Source organism: Typopeltis vanoorti, chromosome 13, assembly GCF_054136105.1.
Source record: "Typopeltis vanoorti isolate ZY-2024b chromosome 13, IOZ_Tvanoo_1.0, whole genome shotgun sequence".
In the NCBI taxonomy this organism is placed as follows: Eukaryota; Metazoa; Arthropoda; class Arachnida; order Uropygi; family Thelyphonidae; genus Typopeltis; species Typopeltis vanoorti.
The window spans coordinates 25,747,451-25,767,928 of NC_143561.1; the positions used below are offsets into that span (position 1 = coordinate 25,747,451).

The 20,478-nt window shown below is 36.1% G+C and overlaps 1 protein-coding gene across 2 annotated transcripts in view; it reads right to left on the reverse strand.

Annotated features, from left to right (window-relative positions):
- LOC150099998 (phospholipid-transporting ATPase ABCA3-like) overlaps positions 1–20,478 on the reverse strand; it is a 728,766-nt gene that overhangs the window by 525,592 nt on the left and 182,696 nt on the right. For both annotated transcript variants that reach the window (XM_090402469.1, XM_090402468.1), the window contains exon 6: positions 17,869–18,106. In XM_090402469.1, the coding sequence (XP_090258595.1) occupies positions 17,869–18,106 (238 nt within the window). The remainder of the gene's footprint in view (positions 1–17,868; positions 18,107–20,478) is intronic.

The window sequence follows — 20,478 nt, forward strand, 5'->3', positions numbered from 1 at the left end:
AAGTGATAGAAGCACATTTCAAAACATGGAATGAGTAAAAACAATTTCAATTTCAGCTTTTAAAATTTAACTGTTTGATGGAATGGACAATGTTTTCTTGTAAAAGTTTGAAACTGTAATTAATATTGGCACAACTTGTAGGAAAATTGCATCAATTACCACCAATACATTTCTGAATGCTTGTACTTCGCACTTAACAATCGTGTTTGCCAAAATTCACGGTGCTCATGCTTGCATTTAAACAAATACAGTACAGCGAAGTAAATGCAAGTCAATTTTGCAAAAAGAGAACCACTTTTTGTGAAATTTTATTACTGTTGACTGCACTATATTATCACCTAATCAACGTTATTCAGAAGTAGGGAAAATATAGTTTTTGAAATCTTTTATCAGCGAACTCATGATTTTTCTTCCATTACATTGGTATTATTTACTTATTAGCAATTAACGTTTCACTTTCCTTTCCCTCATTTACATGTACTACTTAAACAACATTTATTATGTGAATGTCTGAATTTCCACCCAGATGCTGTTGCTGCCTAGGAAAGTCCGAGAACACTGTTGAGTTAAATTAGTTGTCATAGAATCCAAACTGTTAGCAAATTCCTAAAACAAACACACTAATGAATCTAGAATGTTTTTATTAGAAGTTTCATTTCTCTAAAAACAAACAGTATTCATTTTTGATTGTCAAAGAGGCAGAAGCATAAACAAAATTATCAGTGAGTAAATGGGTTTTATGATATAACTTCGCATTAGTAAAAACGGACAACTCTCTTCTAGGTATTATGAATATACACACACATTCTTGAATATACATAAATTACACATGGTGGAATTGCGCTTTTAGATAGGAAATGATCTGAGTTCGATTCTCGTCGTGATAGAGGAACTTGATATGAGCTTCTTCAACTAAAGCTGAGTTAGTCCATCTCATACCGTGGCTGCAGAATTTTTCCTCATGGAAAAATCAAGTTTTTCATCCAGCATATAGACAAAAATGAGTACATGCATAGTTGGTGGATTAAGTGGTGGAGATGGTGAGTTGAGAGCAAAGGCCCTTCCTCGATTACTTGTACTCCTCAGAGGAGTCCAGGGCTATTGCCAGATTAGATCGCACCTTGAGGCAAACAATTAAATATCACCCCTGATGGATTATAAGACAAAATTATAAGAAAATTTCCAATTACTATTTTGTTTTTATTACAAGAGAAACATTATGATTACTAAATAACTTAAGTAATTCAAAATGAAAACTGGAATATAAATTAAATTCAACTTTAATATATACTTCCTATATTTTGGCAACGTCAAGTTGCCATCTTCATGGGAACATAAGGTTAAGACACGTGCACACACAGGCACTAAAAACAGCAAATGAAGGTTGAAGTGAGGAGAGTAGTTTTTCCTAAAGTTCTGATGGTGCCCCCCAAGCAGGCTATATTAGGTATTCTTGGCCATTGGGTTGAAGTTCTCAAGATGTACGTCTCCCAAATTTGTTGAGGTCTGGCATGTTTCTTAGGGCTGAGGCTGATTCTATGAACAGTCTTTCAAATTTATACTTGCTGCGGTGTATTACTGTGGCTTTCTTGCACCATATTCTGTGGCATGTATTCGGAGCATGGTCTACAAGTCCAGAGTGGCTGTACTGGTGAAACCGGATGTAGTCCTTGTGTTCCAAAATTCTGATATTCGCTGTCCTGCCTGTTTGGCAAAAGTAGGACAGCTTACAGTTATCCTACTTTGGCCAAACAAGCCAAAGTAGGCCTTGTATACCTGATGTATACAAGTGACCTGGTATACATCAGGTAGGTCTTTAGTGGAGCAGATAAGGGATGCCAATTTTCTATATGGTCTGTAACAAGAGGTCAGGTCATGTTTATTCAGGATTTTGGTAATTTTTTCCGAGGTGCCCTGGATGTAGGGAATGGTGATGGATTTAGAGTAATCTTTTTTTGTGAAGTGGGAGGGGGATGTGGTTTAGTATTTTTGAGGGTTATAGCCATTGGCTGAGAAAGTGTTAAGGATGTGATTAAGTTCAGTGGTTGGGACATTGTCATTTTAATTAGTTTAGCCCTGTTGTATAGTGTATTAATAACTCCATATTTCTGTCGGGGGAGGGGGGAATTGTTAGTGAATGTACCTGCCTGTATGGGTGGGTTTTCTATAAACTGAGAAGACCAAGGTTCCATCAGGCTGGCAGGTGACTAGTGTGTCTTGGAAAGGGAGGCTGTTGTTGTTTTCCTATTTATCCAGGGTGAACTTGATTTTGGGGTGTTGATTAAGTGCGTTAAGAAGGAGAGGAGTGTATCAGAGCCATGTGGCCAAATAGCGAAAACATCATCAACATAGTGAAGCCATATGGTAGGTTTTTTGGGGGAAGAGTTTAAGGCTTTCTCTTCAAAAGTCTCCATAAAGAAGTTGGCCAAGGGTGGGGAGAGTGGTGAACCCATAGCTGTCCCCTCTATCTGTTTGTAGAATTTTCCCTGCCAAACGAAATAGCCCAAGTTCATTGTGAACTGAAATAGGGCTCAGATATCGGAGGGAAATTTGGCTTGGATGAGCACTAAGGTTTCCTTGAGTAGGACATTTGTGAATAAGGAGGAGACGTCAAAACTGACCATTATGTCGGTATGTTGGAGTGTAAGGTTTTCTACAATGGCTTTGAAGAGGGCTGAGTTTTTTTGTGTGATGATGTGTTGCCAGTATATTGTGCGCTTTGACTAAATGTTTGGCTAATTTGTACATGGGGGAATCAATGCCATCCACTATGGGATGAAATGGCACATTTTGTTTATGTATTTTTGTGAGCCCATATATATATATGGGGGGGGGGGGTCTAGAGTTAAAAAGTTTTAATTTGTTAGCAACTTCCATATGCCAAGAAGTAACCTTCTTAAGGAGCCGATGCAGTTTCCTAATTTGTGAGTTGGTGTGACTGTATTCAAAGGGGAGGTAAGTAGCCCGATCTAATAATAGAGCATTAAGCTTACCTATGTAGTCAGTATGGTTGAGCACCACGGTGGCATTCCCCCTTATCCACTTTGGTGATTACTATTTCTTTGTTTTTCTTCATTTCCTGTAGAGCCTTATATTCACTATTGGATACGTTGGTTTTTGTTGGTCTTGCTTTGGTGAGAACACAGGCTACATCCAGTCTAATATTGTTGGCGATGTGGTTTAGAAGGTGGCGGATACCGCGTTCAATCGGGATCGATATCTTCGGCCGGTATTTTTCTAGGAACAATGACAAAATTGTGGCCACGTGCGAGAGCGTCGGGTGCTTCAGGCTTCAAAATAACGGAAGAAAGGTTGACTACAATGTTGAGTGGTAGTTTTGGTTCGGAGGTATAGTTCTTTTTTAAATTATGAAACTGGGAGACATACATCTCGAGAACTTCAGCCCAACGGCCACGAATACCTAATATAGCTCGCTAGAGGGCGCCATCACAACTTTAGGAAAAACAGTAGTTTCCTCACTTCGACCTTCATTTGCAGTTTTTAGTGCCTGCGTGCACGTGTCTTAACCTTATGTTCCCATAAAGATGGCAACGTGACATTGCTGAAATATAGGAAGTATATATTAAAGTTTATTTTAATTTATATTCTAGTTTACATTGTGAATTCCTTAAGTTATTTAGTAATCATGTGCAACAATGTATCGGTTGCACATGATTACTAAACAACTCAACCCAATTCTTAGCAATGTGTTTTCTAACTATGCTCTGCCGAACAATGGCATCCTTCAGAAGTCTAATAAGACTTCCAACACTGCTCATATAAATATAACAACAGATGAGTATGCTTCAAAAAGGTTTATAGGTTTGTTTTTTGACGAATCTTTATTCATCATTCCTATTTTATTATTTTCCTAGATAATTTTTTTTTTTTTTTTTAAACAAACTGCACCGATCACCTCCTCAAAACCCAGAAATTTACCGACATATATACTCATCAGTATTCTTAGCCTAATCCTCCCTTTATTAATTGCAGTTACTTGCTTTCGAGGTTATTCGGGAGATAAGTGCATGTGTCAATCCTGTCGTTGAGGAATAACAGAAACAAGAGTAAATAAGTGAAACATAATTGAAAAATCTTCAGGAATGATTTTTTTTTCCAAGTTTTCAAATATTTTTACTCTGAATTCCTATATATTTTATTATATTGTGAAAAATATTTACATCAAAGAATAAATTTATTATTGTTATTATTAGTAGTAATAGTAGTTGTAATATTAATGATTAATACTATTTTCCCTCATCCTCCTCAATATATTGATTGTTGGTATAGCAATGCTACTTTACTAAGGAATAATTATAGAACAATATGGATTCTTATTGTCTTTCTTGTACGATAAGTGTTTCCAGTCTGTATATGTGTGTGTGTTCATGGGACTGATTTACTTATTTCCAGGAGGAAAAGCCTAGTCATCTCAGTATTACACCTACAGTTGAAGAGGACTGATAAAAATTATGCACCTCGTACATTTATTAATGGACGAATTTTCTCGGATTTGGTATTTGAAACTTTTACAAAAAATCAAACTGTTCCAGTTTTCAGTTTGGCTATATTCGGGGCTACAAAGAAAAGTGTCGAAATTATGTATTACAATAACTCAATGACTTAGCAGAAGTTTTCAGTACAAGAAGCTGTCTGCACAGTTCGGTTTTAGTTCCAAATGGATCACTTTTATCATAACATTTCCGTAAAGAAGTTACAAAATGATATTAGTAATTCTGCTCTGGCTGGATGAAATTTAACGAAATTTTTAATTTCAGTCGGACTAGAGTTATTGTGACAAAATTTGGTAGAATGAAATGTCTTCTCTACAGATAAATCGCTATCTGCACAATGAAGCAGTATGTGTACATTTACATTGAATGCTCTAAAATGCAAGAAAATAAATATTACGTTTCGACCACTTCCATGTGTTGTCTGTATCATGAGTAACATTCCATATTGTTACTGAACATTTTTAAATAATACTTTGCAAGAAAAATGACGTTTCAATGAATTATGAAAGAATTCATCAAAAAATTTTCGGTGAATTGTTTTTTTGATGAATTGCATTTTCAACGAATTGTCGTTCGATGAATTGCATTCTATGAAATGTCTTTCAATTGACTGTTTTTAAATTTTTCGATGAATTTTCCTGTAACCAACATAAATCTAAGCTAAAACAGCTCCTCTTAGATGCAAATGCTGTGATTAAAACCACCCCAACCCAACAGTACAAAAGAAACAAATCAGCTCCTATACAGCACAGCCTATATCATTACAGTTAAGCTTGGTGACAAACCACAAGAGCAAAAGCTGAGGATGAAACAATCTGCACCATGGAAAATCCAGTTGGAACGAAAAGTCAAATTTCGAGCTGATCTGAGCAACTTAGTTTTAAAGAAGGATGACTGAAAAATAATAACATCAAAAACAAACTGATTAACACATAATTTGGCTAACAAAACAATTGCTGATGTTACCAAAGACTAAAACAAAGAATTATAGACACTGCACAGAAAATTAAAAGATATGAAGCAAGAATAAACCAATATGTGCAAAATACGCAATTTCGACAGAACCAACATCAGTTCTTTCAGTCTCTCCAGAAAAATACAAATATAAACAAACATTCACCAGAAAAAGAAAAAAACACTCAAATTTTGGAAGCCAACCTGGGATAATCCTATCGAACACAATAAAGATGCCTCGTGGAATAAAGAAATAGAATTAGAAATGAAACAAAAACAAATGCAAAATGCCATTATCACTAAAGAAATGGTCAGCACACAAGCTAGAAAATTAAAAAACTGTAGTGCACCTGGCAAAGACGAACTACATGGATTTTAGTTAAAGCATCTAACTAGTCTACATGATTGAATGGCAGAACAATTTAATTATTTGTTGCAGTCAGGCTCAGTGGAAGACTGGATGATATCTGGGTGCACTTCTCTTTTCATGAAAGAAAAGAGTGCAGACCCAAGTAACTATTGTCCAATAACATGCCTACTAACTATGTTTAAGTTGTTCACTGCAATCATAGCAAATTTCATATACCACTACTTATCAGATAATCAGATTGAACAAAAAGGCAATTTTCAAAAATCAAGAGGAACAAAAAGACCAGATCCTTAGTAATAAAATGATTCCCAGAAATTCAAAAAGACAAAAAACTAACTTAAACATGGCATGGATAGACTACAAGAAAGCATTTGATTCCCTCCCACACTCCTGGATCCTAAAATCATCAAAAACATATATTCCTTAGGGCTACTGCTATGAAAATCATGGAAAACAACATGAAAATCGTGGAAAACAACTTTAATAATGAATAATGAACGATTTGGAGATATCAGCAGTAAACGTGGCATTTTCCAAGGTGATTTCTTCTCACCACTGCTCTTCGACATTTTGTTGATACATTTATCTATGATTATGAACAAAACAAAACTTGGATATGAAATTCCTAAATGTAATATTAAAATTTCCCATCAATTGTATATGGATAACTTGAAGTTATATGGAAAATCGGCCCAGCAAATACTCTTTACTGAACACAGTTCGTATTTTCAGTCAGAATATCAAAATGAAATTTGGTTTACATAAATGCACAATTGTATCTATTAAACGAGGAAAAATTAATGACATTAGCGATTTTAATTTTGATCAAGAGAAATATATAAAAAGCAATTTCAGCTGGTGAACACTATAAATACCTAGGAATATTAGAAGCCAGTGATATTCTCCACTCAAAATTAAACAACAACAAATTAAAAAAATTAAACAACAGCCAGCATCAGAATACATTAGAAGAGTTAGAAATATTCTGAAAACAAAACTAAATAGGTTAAACACAATTAGAGCAATGAATTCTTCGGTTATACCAGTGATCCGATACATAGCTGGCATAATAGATTGGACAAAAGAAGACCTGGACAAACTGGACCGCAAAACTAGAAAAGTAATGATTATGCATTACATCCACAAATGTGATGTTGACCGGTTGTACCTACCGAGGAGAATAGGTGGATGGGGTCTGTTGCAAGTGAGACAGACTGTGGAAGAAGGAGAAATTAGTTTAAGAAGTTACATCAACAATAGCTCTGAGAGAATGCTTTTAGCAATTACACAAGAGGGCAGTCTAACAGGAAACAGATCCAATTACAAAAAGGAACAACAAAACAGAAGGATGTGCACACTGGAAAAATAAACCCTTGCATGGCCAATTTCTCTGAGATACTGAGGACAAAATCGATGAACAAGACGAGACAATGGCTACATCAAAAAAAGAAACAGAAGGATCTATTCTAGTAGCTCAAGAACAGACATTACAAACTAATGCAATGAAAGCAAAAATTTTGAACATCAATAATAAGCAAATGCAGATTATGTGATCAGAAAGATGAGACTGTAGAACATCTAGTCAGTACCTGAAGCAAAATAGCTCAAACTGACTATAAATACCGCCATGATCAAGTGGCCAAAATAATTCATTGGCATGTATGCAAAATATATGGCTTTCCTACTTCTGACAACTGGTGGCAGCATAAAATAAAGACAATACTGGAAAATGAAACAGCAAAAATTCTCTGTAACTTTAGAATACAAATTGATCGGCATTTGGACACAACAGACCTGACATCACAATTATCAAACATCGACAGGTTTGGATTATTGATATCGCAGTACCCAATGATAACAACAAAAAACTGAAAAAAATTATTAATATCAAGATTTGCAATCGAAGTTGGCCAACTGTGGGTTAAACACACCAAAGTCATCCCAACAGTTATTGGTGCACTTGGTGCAACTTCAAAGAAACTATCCAACTATTTATAGCAATTAAACATCAACGAAGTGACCCCATATGACCTACAAAAAAAAACAGCATTGCTTGGAACAGTCCATATTTTACAACGCCCCGGATGACTATTATTAGATTCTTGGGTAGAATCTGAATTGTTCTGTATTACCAGCCAAATGTTTGTTTATATGATATCTTGTTTTGACTGTATATTAATTATGTGAATAAAATAATAATAATTAAAAAAAACTTATGAATAGATGGAAAAGGATTTGTTGGCAAAATATAAATCACTAACCAATAAAAAACAGTGACTGCATACGTTGCTAACTTAGTAAATAACTACAGGGAGGAACTTATCTTATGATAATGCTGATTAGGTGATTTGTGGCAGGAATACATGTGGATTGACAGAGGAGGAAATCATATTGTATAATTTATTGTGCTTGTTATGTGCATTTCTTTTTATATATATATATATATATATATATATATATTTCTGTTCCATCCGGCAGGACGTAAGTCGATACATTAAATCAATGGAGTTATAGGGGTTAGAGACTTAACCGTAATAAGTATACTGTTATTTTAATTTTTAAACCTTATTATAAAACTATACTGTGTGTTATCACCACTATAAAACAGGAGAATAATCACCCAAATCTTCCTCCACAACCACATCTTCAATACCTTCCCTGTGCGAATGATCAAGCTGTGGCTCCTCTGGAGTAACCTTTGTTTTTTGATGAAAATGTCCGATTTTCTTTGCTTATTCCTCTTCTTCTTTTCATCATAAATTTGTTCATAGCAAGCAAATGCATCATGTACTTTTGTTTCTATTATTAAGTAGCATTCAAACATTGGGGCCCATGTCTTCAGCCATTTTGAGAACATCGCTAATTGCAAAGAACAACGTTCTGAGAAGAACAGTTCATTTGTTCGCTGATGATGCGAAGTTGGGTAGGGCAATAGTGAATGCATAGGATGTCAAAATTTTGCAGGATAATTTGAATGGTTTGGAGGACTGCGCTAAAGAGAATGATGTCAATTTAATGTGGCAAAATGTGAAGTTATGCATTTTGGGGTGAAAAGATTAGCAGCAGTATGCCACATTGGTGGAACTGTACTCCAGGAGACTGACGAGGCCAGGGATTTGGGAGTGTTGGTGGATAGGTAGTTGAAGTTTAGGGGAGGGGGGCACATTGCAAAAGTGGCTAAATAAGCTCATCAAATCATTTGGTTACTGAAGAATACTTTGACGTGCAGAGACAGGCAGGTTATTGTTCTCTGTATCGAGCCTTGATAAGACCCCACCCCTTGATTACTGTGCCCAGATCTTGATGAAGAAACCTAGGTTTCTTCTTGATGGGGAAGAGGTTGAGAGGATCCAGAGGCGAGTGACCAAGATGATAGCAGGCCTATGGAATGAACCTTATGAAAACAGGTTGAAGAAATTGGTTGATAGGCAGAAAAGGGGAGATATGATTGAGACATTCAAATTGCTGAAGGGTTTCTATAGAATTAATTCAGAGGATATTTTTGAGAACAGGACTGGTGGTGGAAGGACTAGGGGGACATCCATGGAAGCTGGGCAAGAGTGTGGTTAGTAAGGGTGTTAGAGCTGGGTTTTTTACTTTTAGAGTGGTGAATGAGTGGAATAAGCTGCCAGAGTCTGTTGTGGGTGCTATGACAGTGAATGAATTCAAGGCAGTGTATGATAGATACTGTGTGAATGTCTAATAGTTGTGATGGACATGATGTTTACGGCCTCCCTCGATGAGTCTAAGGACTCCTTGGAGTCGCCCATAATAATAATAATAACAACATTTCTGCAAGATCCTTCACTGTAAATTGTTTAACTACCTCTTTCTCATTTTTCCTCTTCTGCAACTGTTGTTCCTCCAGTTCGACCTCTTCGTTGGTCAACTCTTCAAGGGAATTTTTCTGAGTTGATATTATATCGTCATCATTCACTTCGAGATTCAGATTGTTTGTTAGGCCCATTATTGCAAACTTCCAAAATAATGTACAAACCTTTTTAATGACTTTTTTTCCACATGCCATTGCAGGTCTTGAAATTCACGCTTGCTCTTGTTATCATTCAGGGAGTGAAAGGTGTGATTGAAGTCTGATTAGCAGAATAATGAATTACTGACCATTTAAAACTATATATTTAGAAATTTATGTACATTTAATCATACAAATACAACATTTATTTTACAAATGATATTCTATCTTTTTCAATTTAGCTAATTGAATACAAATTCTACCCTATGGTTCTTCTTTATGAACTGGTCAATAACATTGTCATAAAAAGTTGGTTGTAACTTAATTTTCCCAAGCAACATGCACACTTGCAAAGGTTGGCTGAAGCTCACTGGCTAGAGCTTCTTTGACTGCGTATGGCCTGTGTTTAAGAAGGGAGCAGAAATGGCTATGCGTGCATGAAATCACAGTGCTACAGCTAGGACCTGGAAGCTCCTACAGCCGAGCAAGTCAAGGTAGCTTTGACTAGACAAGCAAGCATTGGCCTTCGATATACAACGCAAAGCTCAAATATTGCCGCGCAAGCTTAAGACGTCTTGTCTGCAAAAATAAAAGCCTAAATAGGATGCTTATAAATGCATGCATTTATTAAAAAATAAATATTATTCTTTCTCAATTAATGAGCTTGTGCAGCAAGCATGGAGAATTCGCCATTGTGCCACTGAGAGGTCACTTCATCCCAAGCCACAGCAATATTTTTAATAGCATGATAAATATTGAATGTCTTCCAGAATTGCATGAGAGTCTGGTCATTTCCTTCAGTAGCAGAAATGGCTTGTGAAAAGTTCTCCTTAGATAATAAGCCTTAAACATTGCAAAGGACTCCCTGATCCATTGGTTGGATCAATGAGTAATGTTTGGTGGGAGAAACATGACCATGGTGAAGATCACCGCTATAAGACAGATAACCTGGAGCATTATCTAGAATTAATAAAATTTTAAATTCTACATTTTCTTTCACACAATATCTTTTGATTTAACTCGCCTCGCATAACAGTTGATTAAAGCATCCTCAAACAATTTTTGAGTCATCCACGACTTCTTACTGCTCCGATAATGAACTGGGAGTATGCTTCCTAATGTTTTTGAAGATTCTTGGATTCTCACTGTGCCATATCACAAATGGTTTCAGTTTATATCCAGCTACATTACCCATAACAGAATCGTAATACAGGCATTAAGAGCTTCGAAACTAGTTATAGATTTTAACTTTTTATGGATGAATGTCCGCTCAGGCATTTTTTACCGAAACAAGGCCATCTCATCCATATTAAACATTAGCAGTGGCAAATAATTTTCCTCTGTAATAATTTTATCATGAACCAACCAGAAGGAGTGCTAAATTTGTAGTCATAATCGGATTTTGCTTTCTCCATCATGTTGAAGAGACAGTGTCTTAGCGGTTATGGTCACTTGCTAAGGGGTATGAGCTTTTGGTTCAGGTCCTCTATGCATGATGCAAGTAGCTTTTCCATATAACCGATAGGACCTTGTCATTGCTTCGTCACTATTGTCGATTTAATGGGAGCAGATCCTTTCACAGCCTCTACCATTTTATCCTTATTTTTCAAAATGGTCATCACTGTAGAATGAGACCATCCGAAGTCATGTGCGATCACATTGACGGGATTACCAGCTTCACGTTGCTTTATAACTTGCAACTTCATTTCAAGATCAATTGCTCACCTCTTTTTCTGCGATTCTTCACTAGGTTTTTTGATTGCGCGTGTAGGGGCCATGTTGCACAAAACATCGCGAAATATTTAACTTATTTTATCTGACACAAATAACCTCTTTCTCAAAATCAACAGAGGAACTGTTGAAGACACGTACCAAATGCAGAGGGAGGTTCACGTTGAAAGCGCTGTTGCCACTGTGCATAGTTTACCTTACGCTTGCTTTCGTCTTGTTCGAAAGTATAGCCGAAAATGTTTATTCCCTTATGGGATCATGGACGTATCTTCGAAAGGACCTAAGTCGAGGTATGATTGTATTTCATTTTATTTTACTTTCAACTTCCTACGTGTATACTGTGCAAAGACTGGAAGCAGCTGTCGCTATATAGCGAACAACACGCACACAACACCACCCTCCCCAACAACAACAACAACAACAACCACTATACTACAGATGTAGAAAAAAACAAGTGATTTTATTGTATCACTGAATACAGGAAACATTTTCAGTCTATGTAATATATTTGTCAACAAATAGTGCAATTAGAGACAACTGGGATAAAAATGGCACTACCTAATGAAACACATATCCAACAAAAACTATGCTGCACAGATTCAAGCAAAACCATTAGTTTTACTGCCAAACACAAATATCTAACTAAAAACAAACGTCCTAACATTTGTCCAAATTTTCAATCACATGAAATAAGTGTTTGTTTGATTGCATTTGAAATTTTCGATGTTATTAAGACAGATTACAAATGCTAACCTCAAATAAAATTCTACCAAAAGAGTTGCAACTAACATGCTGTATAAACTTTGTGTCAGTGAGCCTGCCTGACAGAAGCGGCAAACGAATGGTAATGAAAAGTCCTGTGGGTATGATAAACGCGAGAAACACTTCACAACATGTTAATGTAGAATTATGGAAGGTGAGATCTATAAGATTAGGTGAAACTTTCCATTCCCATGTATCAGATAAAGATCTGTACACAATGTACATACATTGTGTACAGATCCTTACACAATGTACATACAGCTACTTATTTTATCTGACACAAGCAGAACTTAGTACGGATATTTGCTGCTATGTCCCATCTGTAACAGAATTTGGCTCACTGCATTCTGATAAGCTCCTCTGTAGACCAGTGTTGCACTTCATCACAATGTGTTTGTATCCTGTATGTTAAGAGCAAACATCATGCAATTCTGTTATTAGCAGCTTCATGCATCACTAGTTATAGAGCTTGTGTTTTTTTTTTTTACTTTTTACACTACTACAAATGCAGGAGTGAATAATAATAAATTTAGTTTAATCCTTTATCCAAGTGTAAGCAAACAAAGTTTGCACATGAAAATATCTTAAGGACTAAGGTAAGGTAGTGCAACACCAGGCAACTCTGCACAAAGGTGGATCAAGTTCTCATCACTCCTTGTCTCAGTATCTCCCATAATGCAAAGCACATCTCCTTGTGGAGATGTATACTGTAAGGATGTTTGCTGCTATGTCCCATCTGCAACAGAATTTGGCTCACTGCATTCTGATAAGCTCCTCTGTAGACCAATGTTGCACTTCATCGCATTATAACAGATATACTGTCATGCATTAAGGGAAGGGCCACTACCCAGACCGGTTTCAACCTTTATTGAGGTCTCATCAGTGGGAGGCAGACCCAAACGTGGAGATACTAAGGCAGAAGCAATAGGAGAGGTCATATTTACCTATAGGAGTTGCCAACAGGTTACCACCTTATTATTGAATTACTCTGGATTTAGAGAAAGATGTTGGAAGTTTATTTTTCACTTGGTTAGACTACAATAAATTTAGTTTAATCCTTTATCCAAGTGTAAACAAACAAAGTTTATGCCAGAAAATATCTTCAGGACTAAGGTAAGGTAGTGCAATTCCCAATGTCATTAATGTATATAATAAATAACAATGGACCAACTGATCCCTGTGGCACACCACTGGTTACTTTAAATCTTGCAAACTCAAATCCCCATATTCCACTTTGATACCCAAACTAATTTATTATAGTCTAACCAAGTGAAAAATAAACTTCCAACATGCAGCAGTGAATTCCACGAATGAGGATGTACCTGATAAACTGGCCACTTTAAATGTGCATCAACATATGTGCATAAATGCTCACATAAAATTACCTGCAGTCAATATTTAGAGAAAGATGTTCTACAACCTTCTTAAGTATGTGTGTGTGTGTGTGTGTGTGTGTGTGTGTGTGTGTGTGTGTGTGTGTGTGTGTATAAAATAAGTTTAATGACTATTACCGAGAGAAAAGATGGCAAGATATATTTAACAAGATACTACTAGTTTACTAGTTTCGTTACAAGAACATCATCAGGTATCATACTCAAAGAAGTATATAAAAAACTACAGAGACTTAACATTGTACTAACAGAACAAGTGAAAAACAGTAGCATGTTTGAAAAAATGCAAGTATGAGTTCCATACAAACGAATACTACGCGCTGTCGCGAGTGCGCCAGTACTGAACAGAAGCAACGTGTGCGTCCGAGAGATTGTAACTTAGGCTGTTGTTGATATGAGAGGAATCTAGAGAAATTTCTCTTGATTCAACAATCTTTCTTTCCAGTTCATCGTAGCACACATGGATATTAGCAGTTTGAGTCCAGTTTACAATGTGCTGGCGGCCTTCGTCTGAGTTAGCAGAAAAGAGAACGTGGCTAGAGAGAGCGCTAGCTCTAGTCCTGTTATAGGAGATATCTCTACGGTGTTCATCCAAACGTAGAAGGATGGATTTAGCAGTCTGTCCATAATATGGCTTTCCGCAATCGCATAAAATCTTGTAGACTCCAGGAAACTGAGTAGGAAGATGTTTCTGTTTATGTTTGCAAAGTAATGAACGAAGTTTTGGAAGCGTAGTGTAGCACGTTTTGAAGTTAAATTTCTTGAGAATCTTTGCCAGTTTTGGTGAAAGAGAGCTGATGTAAGGCAAGGAGATGAAGGCTCTTGGGGGAGGGGGATCTTCAGCAGTAGTTGAGTGCCTGGGGGAAAGAAATTTGTCAATCTTCTTTGGAGAGAAGCCATTGTTGATAAACGTTTTTTTAAGAAAACTGAGTTCATTTATAATTTCTGTTTCTTCTGTAAGTAATGATTTGGCTCGGTGGGCTAAAGTGGAAATAATACCACATTTTTGTGGAGGATAATGATGGGAGGAAGCATGAAGGTATCTGTCAGTATGAGTAGGCTTTCTAAAAATTGAGATTTTAATGTTCTCAGCACATCTGGTAAGTTTGAGGTCTAAAAAGGGAAGACAGTCATCCGATTCCAGTTCGAGGGTGAAAGAGATTTTTTCGTGGCATTTGTTTAGGTGGTCTAAAAATAAATAGAGGTTATTGACGCCGTCTTCCCAGATGAGGAAAATATCATCAATATATCGGAACCAGACTTTTGGTTTAAAGTGAAAGGAGTTAATAGCTTTTCCTTCAAATTCGTTGAGAAATATATCCGCAAGAATCGGAGAGAGTGGGCTGCCCATAGCTAGACCTGAGTTTTGTAAGTAGATCTTGTTGTCATATTTGAAGTATCCTGACTTTATGCAATGGGAGAGAAGAGCAAAGAGTTTTTTTGATAATTTATTCTTGAGAAGATCGAGGACTTCTTGAGCAGGAACATTTGTAAAGAGAGAAACAATATCAAAACTGGCCATTAAATCTGTTTTTTTAAGTTTGATGTCCTTGATTTTAGAAACAAAATCTGCAGAGTTTTTAATATGTGAAGAAGAAATTCCAGAAAGATTTCTTAGAAAACTCGCTAGAAATTTGGAGAGATTATAAGTGGGAGAGTGTATGCCCTCAACTATAGGTCTGAGTGGGCAGTTATTTTTGTGAATCTTGGCGAGACCATACAGTCGAGGTATCAAGGGGTGAAGCGACCGAAGAGAAAGTCGAATGTTTTTTTGTAACTCTAAGGTGGTTTTTAATAAATTATTAGTTCTATTATGTAGTTCCATCGTAGGGTCATTAGCAATTTCTGAGTAGGTATCACTATTTAAAAGTTCCAAGATTTTATTGTGGTAATCAGACTTGTTTAAGATGACAGTTGCATTCCCTTTGTCTGCGGGAATGATAACTATGTTACTATTATCTTTTAAGGACTTGATAGCTTTCCTTTCAGAGTAAGAAATGTTGTCAGGTGGAGGTCTAGCTTTGTTAATACAGAAAATTGCTTCCATACGGAGGAGGTTAGCGTCTTTGTTTGGTAATAAAGAAGCTGCCTTTTCTATCTTTGTTAAGAGAAGTTCTCTAGGGATGGATGTAGGAGCAGTGACAAAGTTGAGACCTTTAGCAAGTATGCTTTCTTCTGCCAAAGATAATTGATGGGAAGACTTGTTGATGACAACTTTTTTAGAAAGGTAGAGTCAAAATGAGAAGTTTGGCTATCTTGATTATATTTAAGAGAATCAAATTTTCTAATGAGTTTTATTTTGTTTATATTCTGTATTTTAGAAGCCTTAAGAGTGCTAATTTCTTTTAAATGGGTCCAAGATGAACTGTCTAGAGAATGAGAAAAACGTGTTTCGTGATAGGTCTTCTTGGAAAAATAAGCAGCAAGACAACGTTTGGTATCACAAATGCGTTCCGATAAAAGATCTAGTTTTGCCTTCCTATAAATTCTTTCTGCTCTAGCGGATTTTATCGATTCTTTAAAATTAAGGAAACGTGGAATAATAGAATTGCACTTACATCTTTTTAGAAATACAAGTCTGTTGATGTACAATCCAATCGCTCTGAGATTTTTCTGATATTCTTTGACCAGTGAATTTAATTCCTCGTCATCAGGAAAGTAGATATTTTGACAATTCATTTTAACTCGGTTGGAATATTATAAAATAAGTTTAATGACTATTACCGAGAGAAAAGATGGCAAGATATATTTAACAAGATACTACTAGTTTACTAGTTTCGTTACAAGAACATCATCAGGTATCATACTCAAAGAAGTATATAAAAAACTACAGAGACTTAACATTGTACTAACAGAACAAGTGAAAAACAGTAGCATGTTTGAAAAAATGCAAGTATGAGTTCCATACAAACGAATACTACGCGCTGTCGCGAGTGCGCCAGTACTGAACAGAAGCAACGTGTGCGTCCGAGAGATTGTAACTTAGGCTGTTGTTGATATGAGAGGAATCTAGAGAAATTTCTCTTGATTCAACAATCTTTCTTTCCAGTTCATCGTAGCACACATGGATATTAGCAGTTTGAGTCCAGTTTACAATGTGCTGGCGGCCTTCGTCTGAGTTAGCAGAAAAGAGAACGTGGCTAGAGAGAGCGCTAGCTCTAGTCCTGTTATAGGAGATATCTCTACGGTGTTCATCCAAACGTAGAAGGATGGATTTAGCAGTCTGTCCATAATATGGCTTTCCGCAATCACATAAAATCTTGTAGACTCCAGGAAACTGAGTAGGAAGATGTTTCTTTTCTGCTAACTCAGACGAAGGCCGCCAGCACATTGTAAACTGGACTCAAACTGCTAATATCCATGTGTGCTACGATGAACTGGAAAGAAAGATTGTTGAATCAAGAGAAATTTCTCTAGATTCCTCTCATATCAACAACAGCCTAAGTTACAATCTCTCGGACGCACACATTGCTTCTGTTCAGTACTGGCGCACTCGCGACAGCGCGTAGTATTCGTTTGTATGGAACTCATACTTGCATTTTTTCAAACATGCTACTGTTTTTCACTTGTTCTGTTAGTACAATGTTAAGTCTCTGTAGTTTTTTATATACTTCTTTGAGTATGATACCTGATGATGTTCTTGTAACGAAACTAGTAAACTAGTAGTATCTTGTTAAATATATCTTGCCATCTTTTCTCTCGGTAATAGTCATTAAACTTATTTTATAATATTCCAACCGAGTTAAAATGAATTGTCAAAATATATATATATATAAATATAAAAACTTATATAGAAATACAGTAAGACCCCGCTTAATACTGCCCCACTAAATGGTAAAACAGTGGTGTCCCAAACTCAACTTGCCACCTTCCAAGTGCTAACACTAGACAACGGTACATAATTCCTCAAATTCCCCGGCTTCAAGCAATAATGTTTAACATACTGACTCCCTTAATAATTCAATGCACTTGGTATGAAATACACATGTTCAGTTTTTAAATACAAAAAAAAAAATTAATATCGTTCTACTCATGTTTACGTTTTTCCCTTACCTATTTACCTAAGGTTGAAATTACCCCATTTAGTGCTCCAAATTCTAAGAATGTATCCTGAACATTAACCGAGGTCTTATTGTGCATAAATATATTAGTAATATGAATTTATTAGTAACATACCTCTATTAAAAATGGTACTAATGGCTAAACAAAACAGAGTTGAGGCAGCACAATATAACATAAGCAACACAAAGAACACCCCTCCATCAGTGTGATTTAAAACAGTTCCTCCAGATGAAAATGGAACTGTATAGAGAATAGTTATGATACAACCAATGAATGCCATTAATAAAAAATTGCTGAGAAAAGTGCTACCCCAGTACATCCAGTCATCAACTCCTATCATTCTCATCATCTCCTGTGAAATAAAAACAAAATGCACTTGTAACATTATACTGAAATTCTTAATAAAGAATTTAATAATAATTGATAGAACAAAGCTATGAGACCATCAAAAATTATTAAGACCTTAATTTGCTTACCTATTATTTTCTTACTTACAATTATACTGTATAATATTCAACTGTTTTAATAATATAAGTTGCTTAAAGGTCAAAGCTAGGTAACTGTATGAAATGCAAATAACAAAATCAGGGATTCTGATTTGATGCCCACTCTTCAACTTCCTGAGGTGTGTCCCATTATCAGATGTCCACCAGGATGCTGAACAACAACAAAAACACATGCACAAACATAATAGCAGAAGAAAAATATCATGCCAGGTGGGGCATCATGTGGTTAATGAGGTCACTTGTTTTCATTGGAAAATCATGGTAAGCAGTAAAAAAACTGCAGGAATAAACTACTCAGACTCAAATGAAGATGGATGATAAAAACTATCAATGGAAAAGATATGAGAATTATAAAAATACAACATCAGCATAACCAGTGTTACTGCGATAATGAATAGAAACAGAAATGAGATACTTCTAAATAATAACTACTGCTGACTTTCACTATAGCACGTGATTATTACTCAAATCGCACATGCTATAGAACCATAAGTAAAGTGTGATAATGAATTTTCTTTAGCAAATAATCCAACTATAAAAATTTTAGTTCTTAAAAAGCTTTGTATTGTTTGCTACAGTGAGCATCAATTCTATAAGATGTTATATTCCGATATCATTAGAAAAAGGAAAGAAGGAATATTTCAAGCAGAGTGATACAAGAAAATTCTGAAATGGGAACATGAACAATCAGGCTTATTCAGACTTGTGATTTCACAAAATTTTCCGAGTCATAAGAGAGAGAGGAAGTACTTCACCTAGCAAAAAAGGAAAGGCTGGTTCTTGTAAGAGAATTAAACAGAAGAGCAGGGTAATGAATCTCAAACAAACATTTTGGGAAAATACAGAGCAAAGCTAATAACAATGATAGGTACCTAATGAATTTATATTCAAGACATGGCCTAGTCATTAAAATTCCACATTCCATCACAAAGGCATATGAACAAATTCATATGGAGAAAACACATAAGAAAAAGTCTCATTGACTATAGATTGAAACAGGAGATATTAACATCTGATCTTCATGAATTCAGACTCATCATGGGAGGTACACACATAATGCTCATCCAACTATGCCAAACTAATTCAATCTACATTCACAACATATCCAGGCAATGCATTCCACTCACCAACTACTCTCTATGCAAAGAACCTGCTCACACCCTCTTTATTGTTTCCAGCAATGGCCTCTTGTTCTACTCCCCTCTCCCATTCCCTGAAAAATCTCTTCCATGTTAACCTGATAACAACCCATGGCTAGCTTTTTTTTCTCAATCATATCCCCCCCCTCCCAATCCTCCTACTCATGAGGCTTTGCAATTTACATTCTCTCAATCCTCATACTCCACATTCCAAAGACCACTGACCACCTTTGTGAATCTTCTATGGACCTTTTCTAACATATCACCATGAAAACCCAGTGACCAAATCTATCCACAATAATCCATATAAGGCCTGATCAAGGCCTTATACAATGGCATCATAACCTATTGATTTCTTTACATCAGACCCTCCACATCATTGCCATTATCCAATGTGGCATCTTCACAACGTGTGCAATGTGGCCCCTGAATTTCAGGGGCTTGTCCACCACCACCACTCCCAGATCTCTCATTTCCTCTACCTCCTTTAAAGTTTCTCCACCAGGCGTATATTTTGCATCCCACTGTTGCTTATCAAATTTCAAGACCTTATACTTTGCAACATTGAACGGATAGCTCCACTTACCTGCATCTTCATGCAATCTATTCAAGTCCACCTGTAACATCTGAATCTGAATGCTCTACACAATTTTGCATCATCAGCAAACAGCTACATATCACTAGTTAAACTCATCCCAAATCATTAATATACAAATTGAACAACAATGGTCCAAAAATTGACCCCTGTGGCACACTACTAGAAGACACACCACATATTAAAGATCCATCCTTATTTCATAGCCAAAGAAATAAACTTCGAAAGTTTCTGAAAACCAACCAGAGAGCTGAGAATATAAGCCTCAGCATCCAAGCAGCCTTAATTTGTACCACTTAAAAGACAAGCACTGCCTAGGTGTCTATATAGTTGCCTTTTATTAGTGCTTCTGATAATGGTTTCACTGGCCTCACAATTTTGAACTAATTGGTTTTGATCAAAAACTAGGCAGAAACCATTAAGAAACCTTAAAAAGTTAAGAGAGAAGGAACTTTTCAATACCCAAGCAAATTCCAATTTCAGA